Source organism: Meles meles, chromosome 2 (assembly GCF_922984935.1).
Source record: "Meles meles chromosome 2, mMelMel3.1 paternal haplotype, whole genome shotgun sequence".
Taxonomy (NCBI): Eukaryota; Metazoa; Chordata; class Mammalia; order Carnivora; family Mustelidae; genus Meles; species Meles meles.
The window spans coordinates 51,619,509-51,646,280 of NC_060067.1; the positions used below are offsets into that span (position 1 = coordinate 51,619,509).

General features: G+C 41.8%; 1 protein-coding gene across 1 annotated transcript in view; it reads left to right on the forward strand.

Annotated features, from left to right (window-relative positions):
• Nucleotides 1-21,091: 21,091 nt before the first annotated feature.
• The window catches only part of ADGRA3 (adhesion G protein-coupled receptor A3), a 129,433-nt gene continuing 123,752 nt past the window's right edge, over nucleotides 21,092-26,772 (forward strand). Inside the window, exon 1 of the mRNA XM_045998179.1 lies at nucleotides 21,092-21,615. Coding sequence (XP_045854135.1) covers nucleotides 21,362-21,615 — 254 coding nt within the window. The 5' untranslated portion in view covers nucleotides 21,092-21,361. The remainder of the gene's footprint in view (nucleotides 21,616-26,772) is intronic.

Below are 26,772 nucleotides of genomic sequence, written 5' to 3' on the forward strand. Positions count from 1 at the left end.
TCTGACCATCTGTTCTGTGTTTTTCTTGCACAACCTCTCCGTCTCGCTAATAGTCAGAGCATGCTCCCAAACCACAAACATTTTCCTGTTGATTGGATGCCTGGGTCTTGAATTTCATATTAACTCATGTACTATATAAGGGACCACCAACTCTGCTCTTTTCTTATGTAAGGAAACTACTTGTAGTGAAATTTAACTCAGTTCATCACAAATTGACAACTCAGGAAGAATATATGATGGGGAGAGAGGCCATTGTAAAGACTTTGGACTAGTTCCTGGAGATTTCTCATTGACTTCCTTTCTTACTTAAAGAAGGCACTACTCCCAGGGCACCCAACTGGCTCAGTAGGTAGAGTGTGTGACTCTTGTTGTTAGGATTGTGGGATCCAGCCTTATGTCAGATGTAGAGATTACTTAGAAGAAAAAGAAGAAGGAAAAGGGGAAAGAGAAGGAGAAGGAGGAAGGGAAAGAGGAAGAGGAAGAAGGAGGAGGAAGTGGAGGAGGCGGAGAAGTAGAGGAAGGAGGAGGAGAAGAAGGAGCAGAAGCAGATGCAGAAGCAGAAGAAGAAGAAGGAGGAGGAAGAGGAGGAGGAGGAGGAAGAGGTGGTGGTGGTGGAGGAGAAGAACAGGAGGAGGAAGGAGAAGGCGTGGATAAAGGGAGGGAGGAGGGGGAAGAGGAGGAGGAGTTCCTCTTTGGCATTTTCTTCTAAGATGGAACTCAGGACTCTCCATAGCACAGCTAGGATCAGACTTAAAAATTAAAAATAATTTGCCAAGTACTAAGAGTGAGAAGACACTAACAGGACTAGAAATAGCAGAAGTAACCTGCTACAAAATAATCAACATTACACTACGCAATGTCACCTACTGAGGGTTTCTTTTCTTTTCTTTTTTTTTTTAATAGAGAGAGAGCGAGAGCGAGCACAGGCAGACAGAGTGGCAGGCAGAGACAGAGAGAGAAGCAGGCTCCCCACCAAGCATGGAGCCCAATGTGGGACTCAATCCTAGGACGCTGGGATCATGACCTGAGCCGAAGGCAGCCGCTTAACCAACTGAGCCACCCAGGCGTCCCCCTACTGAAGGTTTCTTGCAGAAATTTCTCCGTGACTGGTTCCTAGTCTCTGCCTGGCCCCAGATCTTCCTCAATGGAGCAAAAGTCATTTTCTTCTGACTACCTGGAAATATACTAGTGCATAACTGGACTCTTTGGAGACCAGATGTGGTAATGCTATTCCCAAAGAAAGATGAAAATGCTCCTTCCCACCTGCCTAAGCTCTGTCAAAGACAAAAAGTGAACAAGTGAGGAGAATGATTTTATTCATACTATAACAGCAGGAAGAGCATCTAGATCTGAAGATGAGTTTCTCAGGAGGGTGGTTTCACCTTAGACTTTTAAAGGGAGAAGTAGCTAAGTTATAGATGAGGTGATTTACTGTTGGAATAGTTTTTGCAGTCAGAGGAAATCTCAGTCAGCTCAACAGGAAATGCTTATGTCTGTGTCCAGCTAATTCAGAGCACATACATTTTTAATGTTAGCTAAACATTCATGAGACAAAGAATTAGAAATTGGCTAGAGGGAAAATGGTGTCTGACCTTGTTAGCAGATTCAGGCAACAGGGGAAAGCTATGTGTTTGACTTTGTCACATCTCCCTTCCCTCTTGTTGAAGACATCCATAAGGTTGTCCTTAAATAACTACAAAGGAAACAAAGCAATGGGGAATTTCCCGATCTGATACACCTTTGTCAGTCCAGATTTGATCTTGGTGTTTAAAGCTATCAGCTCAAATTCAGCCTCTATGTAGTTGGAAGTTAGTCGGAAATTCGGTTGTTTGGGGGTCATACTGTGGAATCATATTTTGAGACAATGACTGCATGGTAGCATTTAAGACTATGGACAGGATGCATCACTTAACTCCAAGGCATAACATTAGAGACAGAGGTTTAGTATCTTTGCAATATACCTCAAAGCCAGGATCCTGTATTTCTATTTCCCATTCAGAAGAACATGTCTTATAGGCTATTTGGATCAACCTTAAGAGAGGCAAGTATCCTTTCCTTGAGTTTATTGGTTGACTGCTGTACTTGGTCTGTGATGTTAATCCAAGTGCAACAAGAAGTGTTGGTTATGGAGCAGACACTTCCCTGTCCAGCTGGGAAGAGGTTGAGAGCTATGTGATTTTTGCAACACCACTAGCCAGTGAACTTAGGCTTATTTGTTGTTGTTTTTTTTTTTAAGATTTTATTTATTTATTTGACAGAGAGAAATCACAAGCAGGCAGAGAGGCAAGCAGAGAGAGAGGCAGGGAAGCAGGCTCTCCGCTGAGCAGAGAACCCGATGTGGGGCTCGATCCCAGGACCCTGAGATCATGACCTGAGCTGAAGGCAGAGGCTTAACCCACTGAGCCACCCAGGCACCCCTTATTTGTTGGTTTTATGGCAGAAATGGTATCATTTATTACATCTTCCCAGGTTAGGAGAACTTTTTATTTTTTCAGATTGTATAATTCCCATTATACAATGGGTATAATGGCCTTTATAGCACACATAAAGAGAGAATGGATGACCGCTCCCCCCTTCCAGGAGTTCTTCTGAATTACTTACAATTGGTTCATTTTGAAGTCCCCATTTAAATCTCCAGATGACACAGGGTCAATAGGAGGACTGGAGAATTTAAATAATTTGAAGTCCCAGATAATGTTCCCAAAGATGGAGTGGAAAAAAATTGGTGTGGGGAAGGCAAGCTTAAGCTTACTACCACATAAAAAGTAATCTACTTGGCAGGGGGGAACAGAAACTTGGGGGGGTATAGGAATTAATAATAATAGTTGGAGTTCACCATGGGGTAGATCTCACAGGAGGCCATAGTCATTGCTTAGAATTCAACAAAGTCTGCAAGGTTAATTGAAAAGTAGTGAAGGAGGAGATGGTTATTAGAAATAAAAGTGCTGATGTGTGTGTGTTTTCTTTCTTACACCTGTTTCTGAAGAAGTAGAGTCATGAATTTTCAAGATTCTAAGAGAAGCATTAATTATGTTGGGTATTAAGTTCCAGGTAGTACATGCTGAGAGGTTGAGGTTGATGAAGTGAGAGTAGTTGAATTACCAATACAGACCATTAAGGGCAAAGTCTCCCTAGGATGTGTTGAGGGAACAGCAACAGGGTGTCTATCCTGGTGGTCAGGTGAAGGATGGGTTGAGATTATAGGGATAGTTGGAAAAAATGGAACAGATGGAATGAAGGATTTCTGTTCTCTTTTTGTTTGCACGGTGGGGCAGGAAAAGATTAAGAACAAAAAGGGGCAAAATCATGTTCATGTTTTGGGTAATAAGAGGAACACTGGTTCAGAGATTTTTGGAAGAGGAGAAGCAGCTTGACAAAAAGTAAACAAAGATACCAGGGATTAAGCAGACTGTGCAGAGTCTTGGGTAGAAGCTGACCATTTCATGATGCTCTGTGTCTGTTTGGTGGTTCTTGGGAATGCAGTATACTTCGTGCTGTTGTCTGCTTTTTAGGGCTCTCAAAAAAGCCTCAGTTTAAGGTCTTAGATCAGATTTCTATTCAGAATGAGGCTGGTATTTTCCTTAATCATGCTGTGTGAGCCCAAGGTTGTACCCCTTGTAGATTTGCGGCAGTACTGGTGGTTAGGAGGACAGAGTTAGGTCCCTTCCACCTGGACTCAGGATCACTTTTTCAATCCTGTCTTTTCCAGAAAACGAGGTATCCAATCTGGAAACCATGGGAGTGTTGTGGTGGGCTGTCTGGGGAAAACAGAACTGACCTGCTGGTGATAAGTATAAGTGTTATTTAATAAGACCTTGGCAGTATTTAAGTTTATTGGACTGAATCAAATTACATGTCCTAAGGTCCAAGAGGGGTAATGGATCTTCAGTTTCCTGCCTATAATTATTTCATAAAGGCCGAAGTGAGAGAAGCAAATAATGATCAGTGCTAAAGGAATGACTTTGATCCCAGGCAAATGTGAGTTCCTTGGGGAATTTGGTTGGTTTGGCCCATTCCCTTCTTCCAGAGGACTAAGAATGGTAGGAAGAATGTAATTTTGTGAGAGCGGTAGTACCTGTTGAACACCCTGAATATTCTTGCCAGTGAACTGAGTGCCCCTATTGCTATAGAGGAATGAAAGGACTAAGTGGTTACTGCTCTACCATGGTGGCAGAGCCCGTTTGCTGGGAAATATTTCATCTGTCCTGCAAATATGAAGACTATGGTTTAGAACATATTCCTATCCACGAAACCCTGAGAATGGAATAAAATCCATTTACCAGTGGAGAAATGAGCCAGAAGGATCTGGCTCTCATCCTTGTCCCACATTTATGTTTTCACCAGGATTGTGTTTCTGGTGGAGTGAGCAAGGGGAGGTTATCTGCTCAATATGAAGGCAGGTGCATTCCCACTAATATCTCTGCAGGAGAGCTTTATTTCCTTGGCCATGATGTATAATCTCACAGAAGCTAAGGACTAAATTGCAGGCAGGAGAAGAAGACAGACAGACCTGGGTGTATCCAAAGCTCATTTGAGTGGATAAAAATCCATCATTTTCAATTACCTTTTTCAGTTTCAGATGCTACCAGTTCCTATGCTTTAAATTCCTTAAGTAATGAGGGAGCCTGGCTGGCTCAGTGGGTAGAGCAGGCAACTCTTGATCTTGGGGTTGTGAATTCGAGGCCCATGATGGATATAGAGATTACTTAAAAATAAAATCCTCCAAAAAAATTCCTTAAGTAGAATTTCAGTGTCTAAAGGAGACTGAGAAAGGGAGAGTAAGTGGCTGTTGACAAAGAGAGTTCTTGGAAAGCAGCTGGGTTAGTGTATTTGTCAGCCTAGGAGTTTTCTTTAGCTTCAAGAGTCTGGCTACTAGTCTGAGGTTTGATTTTGAGAATTTTTCTTGGAATGCCTGGAGATTACAGATTTTTATCTTGCCCTTGTCATCAACATCTGAGGGCCTCTAAGTGTTTATGTCTTTTGACTGATCCTATTACAGAATTATCTTTCTAGAAGATCCCGATTTGTCTATGTCTCAAATTAGGTAAAAAGTGGTAATAAGAAAGACTTGATGCCAAGTCATCACCATGAGTTAGTTTCATGTCAAGGCTGCATTTTTTGGAGAAATAATATTGATTTTCTGAAAGGGGGTCATCAGATCATCTTGGGTGTAAAACACTTAGAAGAAGTTTGCATGACCTCATTGCTTAAATTGACATCAGGTAGCTGGAGACAAATACAGATAATAACAGACTATAAAAAGAGTCGTCTCACACTCTGGCCTACTTGTTGTTATGGGCCCAAGGTCACTTCAGGCTAAGGCCTCCAGAAGCATTCAAAATGCATTTCAAGAATTCATATTGATTCTGCAGGCCGATATCAAAAGAACTTCTTGGGTTAGACTCTCTCCCAAAATGGCTCTAAGTGCTTATAATTACATTTCAAACATCTGCTGCAACAATCAGCTCTGTGCTAGTTTTTGCAACACATGGATTGACAGACACCATCCTTACTGACAGTAGTTCTGATTCAACCTCAGCATGAGTGGTGAAAATCTGTAGTTGGGAACATTATCTGAGCTGTCACTATTATGTCTTATCAAACCCAAGCAAATGGCCATCCCCGGATGGTGCAGACTACTAAGATTGCCTTAAATAAGAATGTTGGAAGAACTGGACTCCAATATTTGCCAGATTTTTCTTTTTTTTTTTTTTGTCCCCAGGGTTAACATTTTCATTTTCAACAACTGGAATTGAATTTTCTGAATTAATTATTGGGGGGAGGAAAGGAGGAGGGTGACAATTCAAGACCTGCTGTGATGGTCTCTTCTAGAGCAGAAATCAGTTTACCATCTATTTTTATGAAGTCCACAAGCTAAGATGGTTTTGCATTTTTAAAATAGAAACAAAATCAAAAGAGGAATAACATTTCAGGACACGTGAAAATTATATGAAATTCAGTGTCCCTAAATAAAGTTTACTTGGAACACTGTGGCACTCATTAATTTATGTATTATCTATCACCACTTTGCCATGGTCATTGTAACCGAGACTTCATTGCAGGCAAAGGCTGAAATATTTACCACTTGGTTCTTTACAGAAAAAGACCCCTGCTTTAGCATGCTGATGGTAAAGAAAAACTCCCTCTGGAAGTCAGTCCCATATTTTTACCTTTTTTTTGCCAAGGGGCACAGTTTTATTGAGACTATAGAGGACCAGACTAGATATTTTTCTCTGAAAGACAGAAATGGGCAAAAGACCCTAGTTCAATGATTGATTGATAAGGTCTTCTTCCATTATGACTTGGTGACAACAGAATCCTTAAATATGCCTCCCCCGGTACCATCTGGTGTGGCATTTTTAGCTCTGTCTTCTAAAATCTGAGCAGAGACACAAAGAAAAGAAAAGAATCATTTTCTTTGATTCCTATAATAGCTGCAGAGAAGTCAGCTGAAATTTCCATACTTATTAGTAAAAACTCAGAGACACTCTTATAATAAGCCATGCCATAAAAGGGAAAAGGATTCTGTTAACTCAGTGGTGGTGTGGGTGCAGGGTGGGGGGAGGATGGAGTGTGGCAGGTACGGTATGGAGGAAAGGTGATTTCGTGCTTTAAGTTTTGTGCTTTAAGTTTCCTTTGGTGCTTAAATTGGTGTTCAGCATCTTTGGTGTTCCAGGAGGTAATTTAAGAAGGGTTCATTTAAAATAGATATCATTCTTGATAAATAACAAATCTTACTTTTCATGAAGTGATCTTGTTAACTTTGTAACACAAGGAGAAATTAAATAATTGTAGGGCTCAATCAGCACTTACTATTACATTATTCACTTGTGAAAGGCTTTATTCAGTTCCTCTATTTCTCTGCTGCCAACTTCTCCTCTTATGCCTTCTCTGCTGCCTTCTCTTCTCCCACCACTTAAAAGCTGACTTTAAGATAGATGATCACCAATCCCTTTTCCTTTCTCACTTTAATTTTCCTACCTAGGAAATCTCATCCTCATCTATGCTTCAAGTAAAATGTTTATGCTCTGACTTTGAAAAAAATTAATCTCCAGCCCTTGCTGAAAACTCCAGGCTATAACAGTGCCTACCCGCCAGTACCACCTGAATTTTTAAAATGGACTTCAGGGCAGCCTGGATAACACAGTCACTTTAGCATCTGACTCTTGGTTTCAGCTCAGGTCATGATCTCAGGGTATTGCTTAGCGTGGAGTCTGCTTGGAATTTCTCTCTCCCTCTACCCCTACCCACCGCACTTGTGCTCTCTCTTAAGTAAATACATAAATCTTTAAAAAATAAAAATAAAGTAAATAAAATAAAATGGACTTTTCAGCATGTCCAGTGAGTGCTCCTGATCCTTCCTTGCAAATTCTTCTTCCTCCAAGTCTTCCTATCTTAATGAAGGTTATCCCGAAGCAGTTGGGCAAACCAGAACAGTGGGAGTCATCCTTGACATCACCCTCTCCCTCATGCCTTCCATCTGAATGACTACAAAAAAATGAGTCATATAGTTTTTAAAATATTGTATCATTCACATGCCCACTGCTCTTCATCTCCATCCCCACCCTCCTTGTTTAAGCTACCAGAATGATTTCTCATCTCCCGTTATAGACACCTAACTTGTCTCCCAGAATCTACTTCTGTACACTTTCCATTCCCCTCCAACCTCTAAGCAGGATCCCAAAGAAGCATATAAACCTGCAACTTCTCTTGTGTCTTCCCTCTCCTATAAACCCTTCAGTGGCTTCTAGCTGCTATTAAGGTGAACAGCATTCTTAATGACCAAAGACACAACCCCTGCAAGATCTGTCTGACCTTTGCCTGCCTCACTGGTCTCTTTGGATGGCAATCTCCCCTCTTTTGGAGTCCTAGCCAAATTAGTCTTTTCTCATTTTCCCAAATGTTCTATTTTCTTGTAGGCGGCAGGAACTTTCCACAGGCAGCTTTCCTGGAGTTCAGCTAAAATGCTACTCACAGTAGAACCCCCTCAGAGTCCATCAGAGATTGAAAGCCATTGTGCCTCAGAAGGGTTTTCTGGTCCTCAGTCTCCATCCCTAAGCTCCCAGGAATCTCCTTTGTTCATATGCAAATTTACTCACCTTGCTCTCCAAGACTGGTTCTACATTTGGAGGAATGTTAAAAAGAGCCCTTTTGTTCAATCCCTTAAAAAAAATAACTGGAGGTAAGGACTCCCTGACAATGGATACCTTCTCGCTTTAGTGTTTTTACACCTAGATCATTAAGAGTCTTTCTTCAAGACATTGTTCTTGGAACAAATATGATGATTTGCTATCCACTCCTGCCAAAAAAATTGAAAAATATATTTACAATTTTTGCTCTCAGTCTATTTTTAAAATCAGTCTGTCTTTTTAATAAAAAGTAAAGGCAGAATAAATGAAACAAGATGGGATTGGGAGGGAGACAAACCATAAGTGACTCTTAATTTCACAAAACAAACTGAGGATTGCTGGGGGGAGGGGGGGTTGGGAGAGGGGGAGGGGGGTTTTGGACATTGGGGAGGTTATGTGCTATCGTGAGTGCTGTGAAGTGTGTAAACCTGGCGATTCACAGACCTGTACCCCTGGGGATAATAATACATTATATGTTTATAAAAAAATAAGAAATAAATAAATTTTTTTTTAAAAAAACCTAAAAAAAAAAGTAAAGGCAGGTATAAAACTTGTAAAAATCAAATAGTAAAAAAAAAATTACAGTATGAAATATGTCTCTTCACTGCTGATCCCTCTCCCAGAGCTAAGATTTCATTATTTACAGTTTCTTTATATCCTTCAAAAATACTCAGTATATACAGTACAAACATACCCGCACACACATTTATTTATAGAAATGGGGTCCACTATATCTCTCTTTTCACTTAACTAGGAGATCACCATAGATCAGCACATAGAGCTCTTCTCATTCTTTCTTCAAGTTCACTTGAAACGAAGTAAACTCCGTTTGTGGTTTACCATACTTATTGAAACCGCTCTCTTTTTTCAACTTATTAATAGACATATATGTTATTTCCAGTCTTCTGTCATTACAAAAAAAAGGCACCAATGTTTCATGTGTGCTATCTTTGCATACATGTAGGTCCTGGATGTAAGGGAAAAATTCCAGGGAATTGAATTGCTATATCAAAGTATATTTGCTTTTAATCTTTCTGAAAGGTTGATCCCAAATTGTCCCACAAAAAAGTTGTGTCACTAATTTACCACATGGCGATTATAGCTAATAATACTGTATCAGATACTTGAGTATTGCCAAGAAACTGAATCTCAAATGTTCTCACCACACGTATTTAAAAAAACGAAACTATATGTTGGGATGGACGCAGTAGCTAATTTATGATGGTAATCATTTTGCAACTCATAAATGTATTAAAGTAATAGATTGACACCTTAAACTCACACAATGTTATGTGTCAATTACATCTCAATAAAGTCGGGGAAGAAAGCAAAAAACAAAAATAGAAACAGTCGTATCAATTTATATTGCCTCTAATCACTTGAGAGAATTTTGGCTTCTTAACACTTAGAAGTCACCAAAAAGTATCTAACTCTCTAATTTTTTTTTAATTTGAAGAGTTTAAGTTAGTATCCTGATTTTTATTGATAAGTTTTTTTTTTGCTTGTATTCCTTTAATTAGTGAGGCTAATCATTCCTTCATATCATACTTTCATATCATATCATTTTTATTTTTCTCTGTGAGTCAGCTGTCCATATAGTTTACCTGTTTTTCTTAAATACTTCAATGTTTTCTCACTGATTTCTAAGTTTTTTAATATATTAATTATTCTTCTACCATATATAGTGCAAAGCCCTTTAGCAACTTGATTTTATATTTTTTTATCATATTTGTTCAGGCAGAATTTAAAATTTTATGAGACAAAATATATCATTTTGAGCTTTGTGTTTTGCTGTGGTATATATCGTGTGCACACATATCATCAAGATGATTATACACATGCATATAAATATTATTTTTAAACATGTTTTATGATAATATTTTTATATTTACATCTTTGATCTCTCTTATGAAAGAGAGGGATTTGGTGATAAGCAGTGAGTAATAATGGCTGGTAAATTTTAAATAGTAATTATCCCTTTGCCAAAGGAATTTAAGGAGCTCCACAACAGTAATTAAATGAGTATGTGTTTGTCCTTCCCATCTGACAACAACTACCTTGATGGTAGTCACCAAGTGTATTTTATTCATTTAATTTGTCCTTAGCATTTAGAAAAGCACTTTACACACAGCAGACTCAGGAATTATATTCATTCATTTATTTGATTATATGGATATATTCCTAAAAGAATACTTAATTTTTAAATTATATTAGTAACTCATGTACATTATAAAAATGGAAAATAATAATATAAAGAGAAATATAAAGAAGACATTAAAATTTGCAGGCAAGCCTTCTATCCAGAGATAACCATTACTCACATTTAGTGAATCTTCCTTCCTATTATTTTCTCTGTGTAATATGCTAGGAGGGGTAAAGATAACATAGTGGATAGCTTTCTTTTTCTACCATCAAGTATGTATTTGGGGACCTCACCTTATCCTACACTATTTCCAGTACATGTTCTTCCTTCCTTCCTTCCTTCCTGCCTTCCTTAAATAAGGTGTTCTAAAACTTGATTTTCTTCCTTCCTCCTTCCCTTTCTCCTTTCCTTTCTTTCTCTCTTTGCTTTCTTGCTTTCTTTATTGAAATGTAATTGACCTACATTATATTAGCTTTAGGTGGGGAAGTGTATTTTCAACCCAGGCCAGGTTAGTCACAGAGGGACTTTTTGCCCCTTCTCCTTTCCTCTCCTGTGACCCAAGACAAGCCAATCATCTCTCTCATGGGGAATGCTGGGGAAGGGGATTGTTTTGTTATTTTTATTTTTTACTGGGATTTTACAATGTGAGAATGATGGAAGGGTGGTGCTCTTGGTGGCTTTCCAACTGCAGAGTGAATAGTTCTTGCCAGCAAACAAAGCCAATGAAGTGCAAAGAGATGGAAAGAGAGACACCTAGGAACACTGCTTCAGCACCTAGATACAACTCTACCTGAAACAACTTCTTATTAACATGAACCAATATATTCCTTTTTGTGTTTCAGCTAGTTGGAGTTGTCTTTCTGTCACTTTCACCTGAAATAATTTTGACTATAATGGGAGTAGTTTATAACTCCATAGACTTTCATGGTGTTATGGGCACAGACCCATGAACACTTGACTCTTGACTTCCTCCTTTCAGAGCTCTGCAAGGAAGAGGTTAGGGGTGTGAATGCACCAAGAAAAGAATGTTCTTAGCTGACTGAGTAAGAAATAACCCTGAACAGGATCAAGGAAAGGTGAATGACAGCACTGGACGGTGCCTTAGAAAGAATCTCTCTCTTCCCTGGGGTGGCTCAGTGGGTTGAGCCGCTGCCTTCGGCTCGGGTCATGATCTCAGGGTCCTGGGATCGAGTCCCGCATCGGGCTCTCTGCTCGGCGGGGAGCCTGCTTCCCTCTCTCTCTCTGCCTGCCTCTCTGTCTACTTGTGATCTCTCTCTGTCAAATAAATAAATAAAATCTTAAAAAAAAAAGACTATATATTGAGATATTAACTGCCAGGGAGGTTGTTTTTATTATATAGTTCCATCCGAAGGGACTGAGTTTTATATCACGAAGATTAGGGAAGTTAATTAAGTGGATTTAGAATTTAATATACAGAGCTTTTACAGCCAAACAGCCTTCAAATAGATGAGTAACTTTTCTTGATAGGGACAGACAGGAGTCAGACTGCTAGAATTTTATCATTTATAATTTAGCAGTGATAGCATCATATATTCAAATAGTGTTTTTTTTTAAGATTTTATTTTTTATTTTAGAAAGAGAGAAATAGAGAGAGAGCATGAGTGGAGGGAGGGACCGAAGGAGAGGGAGAGAGTCCCATGCAGACTCCACACAGAGCATGGAACCCAACATGGTTCTCATCCTCATGACCCTAAGATCATGATCTGAACCAAAATCAAAAGTCGAATGATCAACTGAATGAGCCACCCAGACACCCCTATTATTCAAATAATTTTACAGGGTTAGTGCAAGTCTGAGAAATTTCAATGCATAGTCAACTGAGCTAAGAGAGGAGTTCATAAATAAAAGTTTTGCTTAAGTTACTGTACTGCAACTAAATTGTGGTTATTTGGTAGTCATGAAAAGACAAACGAATGGATGGAGAAATGTTATTCATTCTTTTGTTATTTTTTCATTCATCTATTCAGTCAACAAGTATTTAAGGAGTGCCTACTGCATGCTAGGCACCGTTCTAGTGCCGGGGATCTAGAAATAAACAAGACAAAGTCCTTCCCTTCTATCCCTTTGTAGAAGAGACATTCAGAAGCATCTCAGTTATAATGAACTGAACTTAGAATGCATGTATATCTGGAACCAAGATGCCCTTCAACGGACGAATGGATAAGGAAGATGTGGTCCATGTACACGATGGAGTATTATGCCTCCATCAGAAAGGATGAATACCCAACTTTTGTACCAACATGGACAGGACTGGAAGAGATTATGCTGAGTGAAATAAGTCAAGCAGAGAGAGTCAATTATCATATGGTTTCACTTATTTGTGGAGCATAACAAAGAACATGGAGGACATGGGGAGATGGAGAGGAGAAGGGACTTGAGGGAAATTGGAAGGGGAGATGAACCATGAGAGACTATGGACTCTGAAAAACAACCTGAGGGTTTTGAAGGGGGGTGGTGGGAGGTTGGGGGAACCAGGTGGTGGGTAATAGGGTGGGCACGTATTGCATGGAACACTGGGTGTGGTGCAAAAACAATGAATACTGTTACGCTGAAAAGAAAAAAAAAGATACATTCTGACATCAGAGATGTTAAAATGTGAAAAAAAAATGTGCATCTTAGAATTGATGCAATTTCTACAGTGCTCAATAAACAGACTATCATTGAATTAATAAAAAAAATAATAAAAAGAATGCATGTATATCTGTATGTGATGGGGATTCTCCTGCAAAGAGACGCGAACAATTGAGGTAATTACCTGGACTAACAGAACTGTAGAATCAGTCAGTGTGGAGAATATATGCTTGCTTTTTTCTGTTTTTTTTTTTTTGTGTGTGTGTGTGTGTTTTTTAAGATTTTATTTATTTATATGATAGAGAGAGAGAGAGAACACAAGTAGGCAGAGAGACAGGCAGAGAGAGAGGGGGAAGCAGGCTCCCTGCTGAGCAGAGAGCCCAATGCAGGGCTTGATCCCAGGACCCTGAGATCATGACCTGAGCTGCAGGCAGAGGTTTAACCCACTGAGCCACCCAGGCACCCATGGCTTGCTTTTTTTCCCTGAATTTTGTGTATGATTGCCTCAATTCTCCATTTTACCTTTCTAGGAGAACCATCGCCTAAGAATGTCCACAACACTAATTTTCTCGGAATTTAGAGATCTAGAGATGAAAGGAGCTGTATATATAATTGAAATGTCATGTTAGTAAAGATGAGATGCTTTTGCAATTTCTAACACTTATAATGATATGCTCTGGTTACCTAGAATGTTTCTCCCTGTGGTTTCTTCCATGCATTACTTCTTTGCCTTTCCAATATTACTAAAATATAGGGGGCAATTATTAGTCCCTTGATTCTGATATGTATTTAGAGATATTTATTTATGTATTTAGAGATACATTTAGAGAATGTATTTAGAGATATTTAGTAAGTGACTTGTTTAAGTGCTAACTCATGACCAGATGATAAGAAAGTCTGATTGCAGGTTTATAAGGGAAACCAGCTAGACCTGCATTTTTCCCAGCTCTTCTGTGCTGTCTTTCCCATGCACCAAGGGAATGACCTTAAAGACCTTCTCATAACCTCTAGGTTTCAGCTTCTTCATCTAGAATATGAGGCAGTGAACTAGGTCCAGGTTCAACTAGCCTTCACTAGGCACCTATTGTGTGCGAGTCACGCTCCAGGAGCTTTCAGTGTTATCATATTCAATTTAATTAAATTTTAAATTAAATTAAACCTCACAACAGGAGGGCCTGGGTGGTACAGTCCAATGAGTGTCCACTCATGCTCTCTCTCTGTAAAATAAATGAACCTTAAATTAAACCTCACAACAAATGAGAAAATCCAGGTCCCAAGAAGTTAAGTAACTTGCCTAAGGAAACCCAGCTAGGTCAGTATATTAATCCAGATCTCCTGACTTCAAAAATCAATGCTTTTTCCTCCATATTTTCACATTTCCTCTGTATTTTAGCATTCTATAGAGTTATACACAAATATGCATGCATTCTGATTCATTGGCATATAAACTAAAATAATTCCTGTTGCCAAAACACATGTAATATAATGAAGAAATACTTAACATACCTAAATTAAAATTTAGAAGTTTGACTAAGTTTATTTAAATAACCTAATTTTAGGATTTAACAAATCCTAAAATGTTTGAGGTTTTTGAGTGATATAAGAGGATGTTAAAAAATATGCTACCCCCCCAAAAAAAGTTACAGAAATCCAAATACCAAGATGTTCAATGTGTTATCAATATACTGATTAAGAGGTTGATTTGAAGTAGCAGTTATTTTGTTGAGAAATGTGTCATTTCAAATAGACCTTCCCATTCCATACAGCTCAAAAAATGGATTTTGATATGTTAACTGACACTAAGGAAGAAGGAAGCTACTGGGCTTTTTAAAAATATAGATGGAAATTTTTTGATTGACATATCTGCTATTGTACCTATGATTAATTGTTACTAGTTGGCTGATTGACTGTGAGCAACATTGTTGGTACATAAGACTAACACTTATAAGAACAAGCTGATATAACAAGACAGGTTATTAACATCGTCTTTGGGACAGAGATACTCAGGCAATACTGCTATTTGAGGAAGATAGGCACATCTCTGGTGTGCACTGTATTTCTAAATTTCGCCGAAGTCTTATGTTTCATCTGTCATGTAGCGTGTGTTCTGTGTTAGTTTAAAATATTTAATTCTGCTGTAAAAATAGAAAAAAAGGAAGAAGAATAGATGACACTAAGTAGAGAAGCAAATAGCTTATGACACAAGGCAGACATAGGGAAATAAAGTAGGGCACATGTGTGGTAAATAGATAAAAATGATGGGACAAGGGAGAAAATGACCTACAGGGAGAAAAGGATGGAAGAACGGACTATGCACCAAATATTTACGGCTCACTAAGTACGCATAAGGCATATGAGGCACTCAGTATTCATTGGGTTGAAAACCAGCTCTCCATTGGTGATATCCAACCTGGCCCTATGTATCCTCTATCCAAGAATCACCAGTAAAACCCACGGCTGCTTCTCAGGCAAGTTATCATCATGGTCAAGCACAATTGTCCCTGCATCTCTCTAAGAGAGTGAACAAGATGTTGGCCTCAGATACCTTCCGGCTGTTGGATCGCCTTGCTCAAACTTCAGCTCTGGTCCCGGTAAGCATGTCAGCAGTGGGAAAGATTGATGTGTCTGAGTTCGAAGGGGCAGAGACAGATAGATGGACTCAGATAGTTCTCATGAACACCAGGTGGCCCAGTGTTCAGGTGGGGTGATCTTTTATCTGTTTGCATTCCATCCTGTGTGGGTTAACCAACCGCACCCTTTTCTTCTGCTTCTCACCAAGTGCTTTAAATGGATGTAATCAACTGTGTGATTTGAATATCTTTATTTGAATGGTGAGCCTGTTTGTTCCACAACCTCTACGTAACCAGCCTGATCATGTACTCTCATTGAAGTAATTCCCTACATGGCACAGCTGGCCAATTTTGGCCTCGTATTTCTTCTTTATATTTACAACTGATGGTAATTACACCGGAGTGGGCAAAGAATATAGCATTTCAGGAAGATATTTGGTCATCTAAAGAGAGCACTTAACTGTCACAGGGATACATTCCAATAATAGTCTGGCTGTAGCAGACAAACAAAAAAAGAATTCATGGTTCAGCAGGATCAACTCATAGTGCTTAAAAGCTGTTTCTAGTTCAAACTCATTTCGAAAGATGAAATTTAGTGACTTGGTGAAGATCACTATTCCTAGTAACTAGTAAGCTAGACCAGGAGCCAGTGCTGCCTGAAGAGGCTAGGGGGTTATTTGAGATACTACTGCTGTTCCTATCTGGGTCCTGGGTAATGATTGCTCATGCATTCTAGCACATGCTATGTAATGACTAAAAATATGAACTGCAGCTATCACATTTACTAGATTAACATTAAATGATGCAAGAATATACAGAGAATGTCCATTTACTAACAGTGTATACAGGTGTCACTGAGACATTTCAAGGGCTGAAAATCACTCTTCTTTCCTGATGTCAATTTAATCATGACATTATATATTGCCCTTCGATTCTAGAAGACTGAACTTCAGTTTTTCTTCTCAAGGTAGCTGATTTTAGCTGGAAGTTCATGCCCAGGTATCGAAAATATTTAACTCATAAAGGCTTTAACTCACCAGCTGATTATATATCTATAGCTATACATATATATATATATAAAATAATATATGAAGAATTGTGTTAGATATTTGGAATATAAAAATGACCAAAATTTAAACTATGTGAATCAACAAACATTTTGTACTTCTTTCCATGTGCCAGACACTGTTCTAGGAATTAGAAAACCATAATAGCAGTGCATTAAACCAGAGAATATTCTTTACCAATAAAAATAAATCCACAGCCTCAATTTCCAGCTCAACTATGATCTCAGTGACCCAAGTGGTGGCTTTTGTCCTTCCATTCACTCCTATTATTTTGGAATTTTCCTTTAGGCTTCTTACCTAGTGGTCACAACATACCCGCTTCAGCTCCAGGTCTCCAGTCCCTACATTACTATCTCCAAAGCAGGGGGAGTGAGGGTGGTGGAAGAGATATTCTCCTACAAGCCTACCACAGAAAACTTCAGTCCTGAGTCTTCTCTGCAGACCTCCCCTTGTATTATTGTTGATGAGCAAAACCTTCTGTGATGTTGAAACTATTCTGGAGTTTGTGTTGTCCAAAATGGTATCCACCAGTCACATATAGTTAGTGGGCACTTGGTTTGTGGATAGTCTGTTGAAAGAACTGAATTTTTAGTTTTATTTAATTATAATTAATTTACATTTAAATACTCCAGTGTTTCTAATGTCTACCATACCAAACAGTATAACTTTTGGTTCTTTTTGGCTAGAGGGAGGTTATGGTCATGCAGGGATGCAAAGGAGGCTGGGAAAATGATTAGCTTTTTCAGTCTCTAAGGAGGAAAAGGTTTGGGAATGGCTCTTTGGCAGAAGCAACAGTGTCTGCGATAAAAAGTAGATGAAACTGTCATAGAGCTGGTGCTGTAGTATGGGAGGCTAACAACATAAAAATGTAAACAAATAAATTTTAAAAGGGAGCTATCATCAGGTTTGAACAAGCCATGTTATCTAGACTCAGTCTAGATGATTGGTCTAGATTTTAGAGTAATTAATAGGGAGTGATTGGAGGTAGGAGTAATTTAAGAAGACAGCTGGAAAAACCTCCAGGAGCTCACAGTCTAGTAGAGAAGGAAGAGAAGCATGTAAAATAAATCAATAACAATAAACCATGTGGCATATATGCACACACACACACACACATATTTACTACATATTCACACACACATTGTTCTACATTGATCCTATTCCGAGGACAAGGCATTTGGTGTGTTTCTCCCATGTTTCTTACTAGCCTTAGGTAAAATAGCAAGACAAGATTCACAGCATAGAAGCTTTGGAATGTGGTCCACCAACCATCCTTAAAGCAACAACTGGTGCAACACAGTTTTATTGGACTATGTGTATACAAACAACAGCTAACGAGCGATTTCTCATGGAGTTTCTATGGGATGTTTTAAAGTGGGACAATCACAAACGCAGTGAGAACTTTGAAAGGACCTATTGCGTCCTACAACTTCAAATGCTATGATGTTCATGATGCCTGAGGGGGTATCGGCAGTAGACGGACCTGTCTGGCAAGAGGCTGAAAGGGCTGGGGTGGCTTAATTAAAGCAAAGGTTTTGATTGGACGGAGTGTAAGCGATGGTAAGTTTCAGACGGTATCATCCAATGAGATTTTTCTAAGTGTAGACAGGACGACTTGCCATTTTATGAACCCATAGTGGTACAGAAATAATGATAAATGAGGGTCGGATGATTCAAAGGACGAGAGTGTTGAGAGATAAGGTTTCCTTAAGTTCTTTCCAGCTTTCTTTCGTGATCTCTATTTTTTATTTTTCAAAGATTTCTGTGCAAGAATGGCTGAAATTACCCAGGTAATAAAACATTTCATTTCCTCCATGTTTCTCCTTAGATTCATGGTACCACTTGAGATTCTTTTTCTTGTAATTCCATACTTTATATAACTTTCTTAACTACAGTGAAGTAAAAAGAGGATATGTACCAAATTGGTGTTAGTACTTGAGGCACACAAATTTCAAAACAGACATGCACATTTATTTCAACTCTAGGCTGAAATAGAATATGTGAAAATATGCACAGATCCTAAATTCACATGACAACTTGTAGCTATGACGATAGTAACATGGCTATTAAAAACTTCCATTTTGCTTCCACTTCTTTTATAAAGAAAATGGATGATGATGATGATGAAGATGATTTTGTTAGTGGATAATAATTCTTTACGTAAATTCAAGAGAAATGTAAGCAATTTTGCCTACTTAACAGAGGCACTTATTTTTACCTTTTAGCTGATATAAAGATTTATTTTATGTATTTATTTTTTAAGTAGGTTCCCTGCCTAAGGTGGGGTTTGAACTCATGACTCCAGCTCAAGGGTCGCCTTTTCTTCTGACTGAGCCAGCTGGGATCCCTCTGATTTAGATTTAGAGTTACTTAATAGTGATGATGATCTCCCACTTTTTCTACCCATTTAGTGTGAGATCTGTAATGTTCAATGCGGTAGCCATTGGCCATCTGGGCTATTTAAACTCAAATTTAAATTAATTAAAATTAAATAAAATGAAAACTATCTTACCTCTAACATCAAGGGTTAAATAGCCACTGTAGCTGCCATAACACAGACCTAGAATGTTTCTGTCAGTGACTTATTATTAGCAATGGATACTGTTGCGTTTGGCTCAGTGGATTAAGCCGCTGCCTTCGGCTCAGGTCATGATCTCAGGGTCCTGGGATCGAGCTTCGCATGGGGCTATCTGCTCCACAGGGAGCCTGCTTCCTCCTCTCTCTCTGCCTGCCTCTCTGCCTACTTGTGATCTCTCTCTCTGTCAAATAAATGGATAAAATCTTTAAAAAAAATGTTGGTCAAATGAAGTCCTATTTAAATATTAATGCAAGAGTGTACATTATATGGAAATGATTTATTTAATATTGAGAAAATTCTAGTTATAGATTCCTCGGAATTGGTCCCTTGGAGAAACTCTGCTGGGGCCTTAGACCCAGGCAAGAAAAATCCTGTCCTTGTTCTGCATTTTAGAGGGCACCATCTTAGCTCCTCTCCCAAAGAGGAAAAATTCTCCAGGGATAAGCGATGTATTCCCCAAGAACTTGTGTCCCTTTCCTGTTTCTAGACCTAATCCAAGGTACCCAGGGCCCGGGAATTCACCCATCAAAAACTTCTCGGAGTGCCTGGGTGGCTTAGTTGGTTAAGCACCTGACTCTTGGTTTCCGCTCAGGTCATGAGCTCCAGGGTCATGAGATGGAGCCCCTGGTTCACTCCAGCTGGGAATTCCCTTCAAGAGTCTCTCTCTTTCTCCCCTCCCCCACTCATAAGCCCTATGGACATGAGAGCTCTCTCTCAAATAAATGCATAGATTTTAAAAGAAAAAAAAATTCCCAAGGCTACTTCCAGGTCCTGAGCAGGCCCCTTTCCAGAATCGTCCTCCCAAGAGAATACCAAAAAACTGATGTGTACACTGCTAGGCCAAGGGTGACTGTTTGAGGTCCTGGACAGAGCTTGGATGAGTGGGCTCAGGTAACCATACATGTGCTGAAAGTCCCTCTTGCTCAGAAAAGGAGCTGGCACAGGAAGCAAAGTGGAGTGGAAGTGTGTAGGCCAGGGGCTGGGGTCTGGCTGTTTGCTCCCTGCCAGTTTCAGGGTGGAACCACTAGGTATCTATCTCTGCAGACACACCTGACTTGGGGGTGTTATGAAGGTACGTTATTCAAGGTAAGAAAGCAGTATCTTTTATTTGTTGGCTTGACATATTTCTTGTAAATATTTAAACAGACTATGTCAGCCCTAGTCCTGCAAATAGTAGGGTGGGGCTGGCAGCCCTACTAGAAAAGAGTGAGATGTTCTCCTGGGCTTGCTTGGCTAGTTTGGTCATTATTGCTCCAACTGGTTAAATCTCAGTTATCTGTGAATGTCAGAGGAAAATTTCGTTCAAAATGCTGCTGGCCGGTTCAGCGGGACCCCGAAGCATCCTTTCCAGAGTTCACAGCTGGAGCTGCTGAAACCAAGTGTCCAGCTAGAAAAAACTGCAGAAACAGTTTTTGAGAGTCCACGTTCCGAGAGGGATCCGTTCCTTCCTCTGGCGCATTTGGGACAAATGAGACGACCCTGTTCCAAAAGAGGGTCTGAAGTTCCTTGCGGGGGGCCGGGGGTGAGATGGGAAGGTGCAGTTGGTTTGAGGCACTTTCCCTTTCTTTCTCCGGAGTAAGTTCATTCCTGCTCTTCTCCCTCACTCCAAATTCCAGGCCAGGGCTCCGCGGGCGGGATGGGTGGCCCCCAGGGGCGCACAGGGCGGCTTTGTCTGGAGGGCAGTAGAGGGAAGCAAGGGCGAGTGGCCACCGTGGCTGGAGTTTGGACTAGTACTTTCTTCCGCCCCCACGAGTTACCGTTCTCCCGCCGGGCCCTCACAACTAATGGCCAGAGGCCGAGGCCGGGGCCGGCGAGCACAGCGTCGGGGGTCGGGCCCCGGCGGGCGGCGCGGGTCCCGGAGCGCGCTCTTCCTAACCCGAGCCGCAGGCGACGGGAGGCGCGAGGAGTGGAGCGGAGGAGGAGGGGGAGGAGGAGAGAGGAGGAAGGGAAAGGGGCGGCGGCGGCCGCGGGCGGGGAGGAGCCGCCGCGGGCAGTGGCCGGGGGAGGCGGCGGCAGCGACGGTGGAGGAGGAGGAGGCGGCGCTCCCGCCGGGCCAGAGAGCGGCGCTGGGACCCGCGCGGCCGTGACCCCGCGGCTCCCCGGAGGCCGAGTGCGGCCGCTGCGGACAAAGGAGCATGTTGGCGCGGAGGAGGGCCCGTCCTCCGGCCGCCATGAGGCTCCGGGCGCCGCCGGGCCCGCGCCGCGCCCCCGCCAGCCCAGGCGCCGGGCCGGCCCGCTAGGCCAGCCCGCCGCCGTTCGGCCCGCAGGCCCCGGCCCGCCGCATGGAGCGGCCGGGGCGCAGGCGGGGCCGCACGCCGCAGCCGCCGCCGCTGTTGCTGCCGCTCACGCTGCTCGCGCTGCTGGCAGGCGGCGGCGGCGGCGGCGCCGCGGCGCTGCCCCCTGGCTGCAAGCACGACGGGCGGCCCCGGGGGGCCGGCAGGACGGCGGGCGCCGCCGAGGGCAAGGTGGTGTGCAGCAGCCTGGAGCTCGCGCAGGTCCTGCCCCCCGACACGCTGCCCAACCGCACGGTCACCCTGTGAGTAGCCTCGCGCCGGGTCCTCTCCCTGGGGCGCTTTCTGGTCGCGCGGCTTTCTCTCCGCGCAACTTTGGAGAGGGGTCCTGCCGGCACCCACGCGCCTTTGTGCGAATGAAGCTGCAGGCACGGGTGGTGCTGGGGTGGTTGACTTGGCAAGCGCGCATCTCTGGGAAGGCAAGTGAATCTGCCCCAGCGGCGCTTTCCAGTTCCGCTAGTTTGCAAAGTAAAAGTTTTCGGGTTCCCCGACGCGCCCCGCGCAGTCAGGGCGCAGCACTTCTGTGGCTGCGCGGTGCCACGTGAGGATGCAAGTAAACATGCAGTCGGCGGAGTTGTAGCTCGTTCATTCCGTGCTGGGGCTCCCAGAAAACACACTGCTCCGTAGAAGCGCGGGACTTTCCATTTCTGTGCACATTAACTTACAGGGCCGTGAAGTTCGCAAGAACAGTTTGCAGAATACCAAAACAGCACCGGGACTTGGAACGCCCGCGTGTGTAATTCCCAAGCCCCCAGGCTCCCCTTGCCTTTCGCTCTCTTAGTTTTGTCATAGTAAAAGAACACTTTTTAAAATGGAGTTGTTACTAAGGGCGAAAAATACATTTCAGGTGGAATACATTTCAGATGCACCTTCCAGTCCGGTTTTCATGTGTTTGAGCACTCATATTTAAAAGTCCAGAAATTTGGGATTGAAAACTGGGTTTCTTGAGCCTTCCATCTCGAGGGACTTGGTATTTGAGTTGAGTTTCCCACCAGGAAGGATAAGTTTTTGGTCTCATAACTCCATTTGTGCTCAGACTCACGGTCTAGTTTTGCAGGTTGTGGTTCTGCCCATTCTAGCTGGACACTTGGTTTTATTTTCGGAACGATGAAATGGTTTGGCAAAGTTTAAGTATTTCTAATGGATATTTTGTCGAAGTGAAATATGAGCCCCCTCTATCTTCTGGTTGGTTTCCTAAAGAAGAATCAAGGCTACCACCACTGTAAAAGCATGAAGACAAGGAGAGCTGCGTGACCTATGAAAAGCTTAAAATATGGTTTAAAATATGGCGTAAAATATATGGTTTTTAATTTAACCCAAATTAAGTGGGATGTATGGGTAAGAGAAGTATAAATTTTATTACACCTTTGTTCTCCCATTTCCTTTTGTTTGACTTACGAAAGGTTTTACACAGGAAAACTGTATGTGTTTCTGTTTATGGTGGCATGAAAATGGGTAAAATAGTTTTTGTTTGACTCCTTTACTGACGCTTGACCATTTGGTAGTGGCAGCAGCTGTATTTATTTATTTCTTAGCCATATTCTTTGAAGTGGAAATTTTGGATATGGGACCTTTAATTACAGTCTTGAGTCAAGTGGAGAAAACCCCTGTGTTGGAGGTATCCCTTTATAACTTTGCAGAAGTTAGTCATCATACATTTGGGTTCTGGATCAGTGGCACTCCAGCTGATTCAAGTTTAGGTCGAGTTTTTTCAGAATGTAAGCAGTTTTAGCAGTATTAAATGGGCTCTTTGTGAATTGTTTTTGCTTTGCAGATTTTTAGGAGGTATCCTAGAAAATCACTCTTCAGCGTATTATCTGTTAAACTATTTCAGTGAATTTTTCATGAGCAGATTAAAATATAAATGCCTTTGAAATGTCATATTAATCCAATGTTTTTTGCACCTGAAACCTCTTTAGATGAAAATAAAATTAACAGAATTTAGTGAGTGGGAAGAACTTAGAATTTAAGGATCAGCTGACATCCTGGATTAAATTGGGTGAAGGTATATGGGACCTGGTAGAGGGTGTTCTGGGCCAGTCCCCTCATTTTATTAGGGAATAAATCAGAGAGTCATAGCAGATAAGTGGCTTGCCCAAGTTCCTATAGAGATTGAGTGACAGGGTCCATGTCCCAGATTCCCGCTGTGCAGTTCAGATGCTTTCTCATCTTTCCCCTTCATCTATCTGTCATCTTTCTTTTCTTTCTTTCTTCTTCTTCTTTTTTAAGATTTTATTTATTTATTTGACAGACAGAGATCACAAGTGGGCAGAGAGGCAGGCAGAGAGAGAGGAAGGGAGGCAGGCTCCCTGCTGAGCAGAGAGCCCGCTGCTGGGTCAATCCCAGGACCCTGGGATCATGACCTGAGCCAAAGGCAGAGGCTTTAAACCACTGAGCCACCCAGGTGCCTCTTCATCTTTCTTCTTCAACAGTTGTGGGTGTGTGTGTTTCCTGGGTAGTAGGCAGCACATTGAGGTTTAGACTAGGTGTTAATTTCCTCAGGGTGTGGCAAATTACCACACATTCTGTGACATAAAACAACAAATTTCTTTTCTCACAACTCTGGAAGCCAGAACTTGGAAAATCAAGGGGTCATCAGAATGGTGCTTTCTCCGAAGGGCCTTTCAGCTCCTGACCTGCCTTGGATTGTGGCATCCCAGCACCAATCTCTGCCTCTGTCTTAAGGTCGGTTCTTTCCCCTCTGTCTCTATGTTTCAAATACAGTTCTTTCTCTTATAAGGACACCAGTCATTGAGTTTAATTTTGACCCTAAGCCCAGGATGATCTCATTTAAAGGTGCATAACTGAATTACATCTGCAAAGACCTTATTTCCAAATAAGGTCACTTGTAGAGGTAACCAGGTGTGAGAACTTTGACTCCTTTTGGGGGCATATTGTTCAACTCACTATAGAATGTAAATAAAACAAGGTCTTTATTTAGGAACATACAAGTATCGGGAGAGAAATATTCATGAATTCAGAGCAGTATGGTAAATGCTCTAATACTGGGGTGCACATTAGCAAAAGGAACTCAGGAGGGCAACCAAAGTCCCCTTGGGACATAGTTAGTGGGATCCAGGATCTGAGGCTCCTGAGCCAATTCGAGAAGGATGAGATGGATAATTGTGAACAAAATAGTGAGTGATAAGTCAAGGCGGAGGAGATGAGGGTCAGTGGGGAGTATGGTCAGTGGGAGACCCGCCCCACCCCCAGGCATGCCCTCAGGCTTGGAGGCGGCAATATTGCCGCTCTGTGCTCTGTGCAGTCAATGTTGATTGATGTCAAGGGCAAGTGTCCACTGCCTGGAGTGGTCACAGGAGTCTGTAAAGGCCAGGTCAAGGACAGGCAGTATCTCTGGTTTGAGTTTTAATTCCTTGGGTATGGCCAACGGTGTTTCAGGGGAGCTATGATATGGCCCCCACAAGGAAAATTGATGGGATAGAAATTTTCTTTTCTTTCTTCTTTTTTGTTTTGTTTTGTTTTCTTTTAAATAATGGAAGATAAGGTAATTTCTACCTAGGGAGTAAACTGTACTTCAGCATAGACAAGAGCTCATATACTTCGGCTACCTTAGTGCACAACACTTACTTTCTTATTTAGCTGGGTTTATGGAGAAGTCCAGCAGAAATCCTCAGCTTGACCACTCTTGTTTCCTGTACCATGTAGTCTTTTGTATTAAAGAATTAAATTCTTTAATTCCTGCCCTATTATTGACATCCAAATTGAATAAAAATTTAACTTTCCAATATTTTTGTTGGAAATAGAAGTTACTCTGTTCATGTGTTTCATTTGAAATGCTGCTCGATATTTTAAGTTTTAAAAATTATGAAGACTTCAGTGATAGGAGGTTTTACAAATTTAGCCCTGATATTCAGATGTGTTTTTACCCATAATGCTACATAGTGATCTAGGTAAAGGTTTTCTTCTTCTTCTTTTTTAAATTTATGATTTGTCAAGCAACTTAGGGACAAAGTCCATATTTTTCTCAGACTGTTCAACAAATTAACATAATGTGTGAGTTTTGGTTTTTACTTTGTAAAACATTATGCTTGTTTTTACAGCAAAGACCTGATAATAAGACATCAACCAGGGTACCCAGCTGAGTGTCAGGTAGACAAAAGGGAATACTTGTATTGTTTGGAAACCTAAACCTAGTTGGAAGAAAGGTTTTGCACAAAAGCAGCATTTAGGGAACAATTGCAGAATGTCTGTAATTAAGTAGTAAATCCTGTAGTGCCGACTGTTTAAATGCTCTAGGAAGCCTGAAAAGAGGGGACATCAGTGGGGCTTTGGAGGCACTGGGAGATTTTGTTTTCCCGGAGAAGTTTGGACTTGAGCATGGCCTGAGGGAAGGGAAAGATTGGATTGAGTGAGGCATTCCGGAGTTCTGGGTAGGGGTTCGGGCAGAGTGGTTCTACTCCAGCTGAGAGGTGGTGTTTTGGAGCCAGTGGGCTGTATCCGGTGTTTACAGCTCAGGTGTGGTGGGGGTCAGTTAGGGGAGTATGTGCAGGTGGGAGGGGGAGGTGGCTCAGGCAGAAGCTCCAGGGACCAGTAGTGGAGCCTGAGAAGGTGCAGCTGGTGAGGTGGGGGACTTAGAGGGGAGTATGTGGTCGTAGAAGCCCAGGTACATTCAGGTTTGAAGGAAGGAAGGATTCCGCAGTTGAGAGATGCTGAGAGATCAGGATCTGGAAAGCAGAGTTGCTGGGCACTGGGTTGGCCAGCCTGGAGCTTTGGCGCCCTCTGTGGACCGGAGGCCATGAGGGCAGGTTGGGGCAGTTGGAAGGGAGTAGGAGGGGAGGGAGGATGGTGTTAGTAGCCTCTAAAAGACGAAGAATTGGGGCGCCTGGGTGGCTCAGTTGTTAAGCATCTGCCTTTGGCTCAGGTCATGATCCCAGCCTCCTGGGATCGAGCCCCGCATCGGGCTCCCTGCTTGGTGGGACGCCTGCTTCTCCCTCTCCCACACCCCCTGCTTCTGTTCCCTCTCTCTCTCTCTATCAAATAAATAAATAAAATCTTTAAAAAAAATAAAAGAGGAAGAATTTGGGGGCGAAGGAAGGTTTCTTAGGGACAGTTAATGAGGGTAAACTGGGCAATAACTTGGGAGTGGGAGAAATCGATGCTGGAAGGTGAGATGGGGTGGGAGCCACGCTCAGGAGCTGGTGATGCTGGCAGAAGGCGCAGTTCATCCCCACGTTAGGAGAGAAGGTGGTGGCGAAGCAGGAGGAAGGACTTGGGAGTTTCTGCCCTATTGCTTTTATTTTCCAAAAGAATTCAGGGAGGCAGGATGAGGGAGGAAGGGGCAGCAGGTGGTGCAGAGAGGAAGGAGACACAGGAGTGGGGCGGTCCTTCTGGAAACTGGGAGAGTGAGCACGCTGGGGATCATAGAAGCCTCAGCAGAGTAG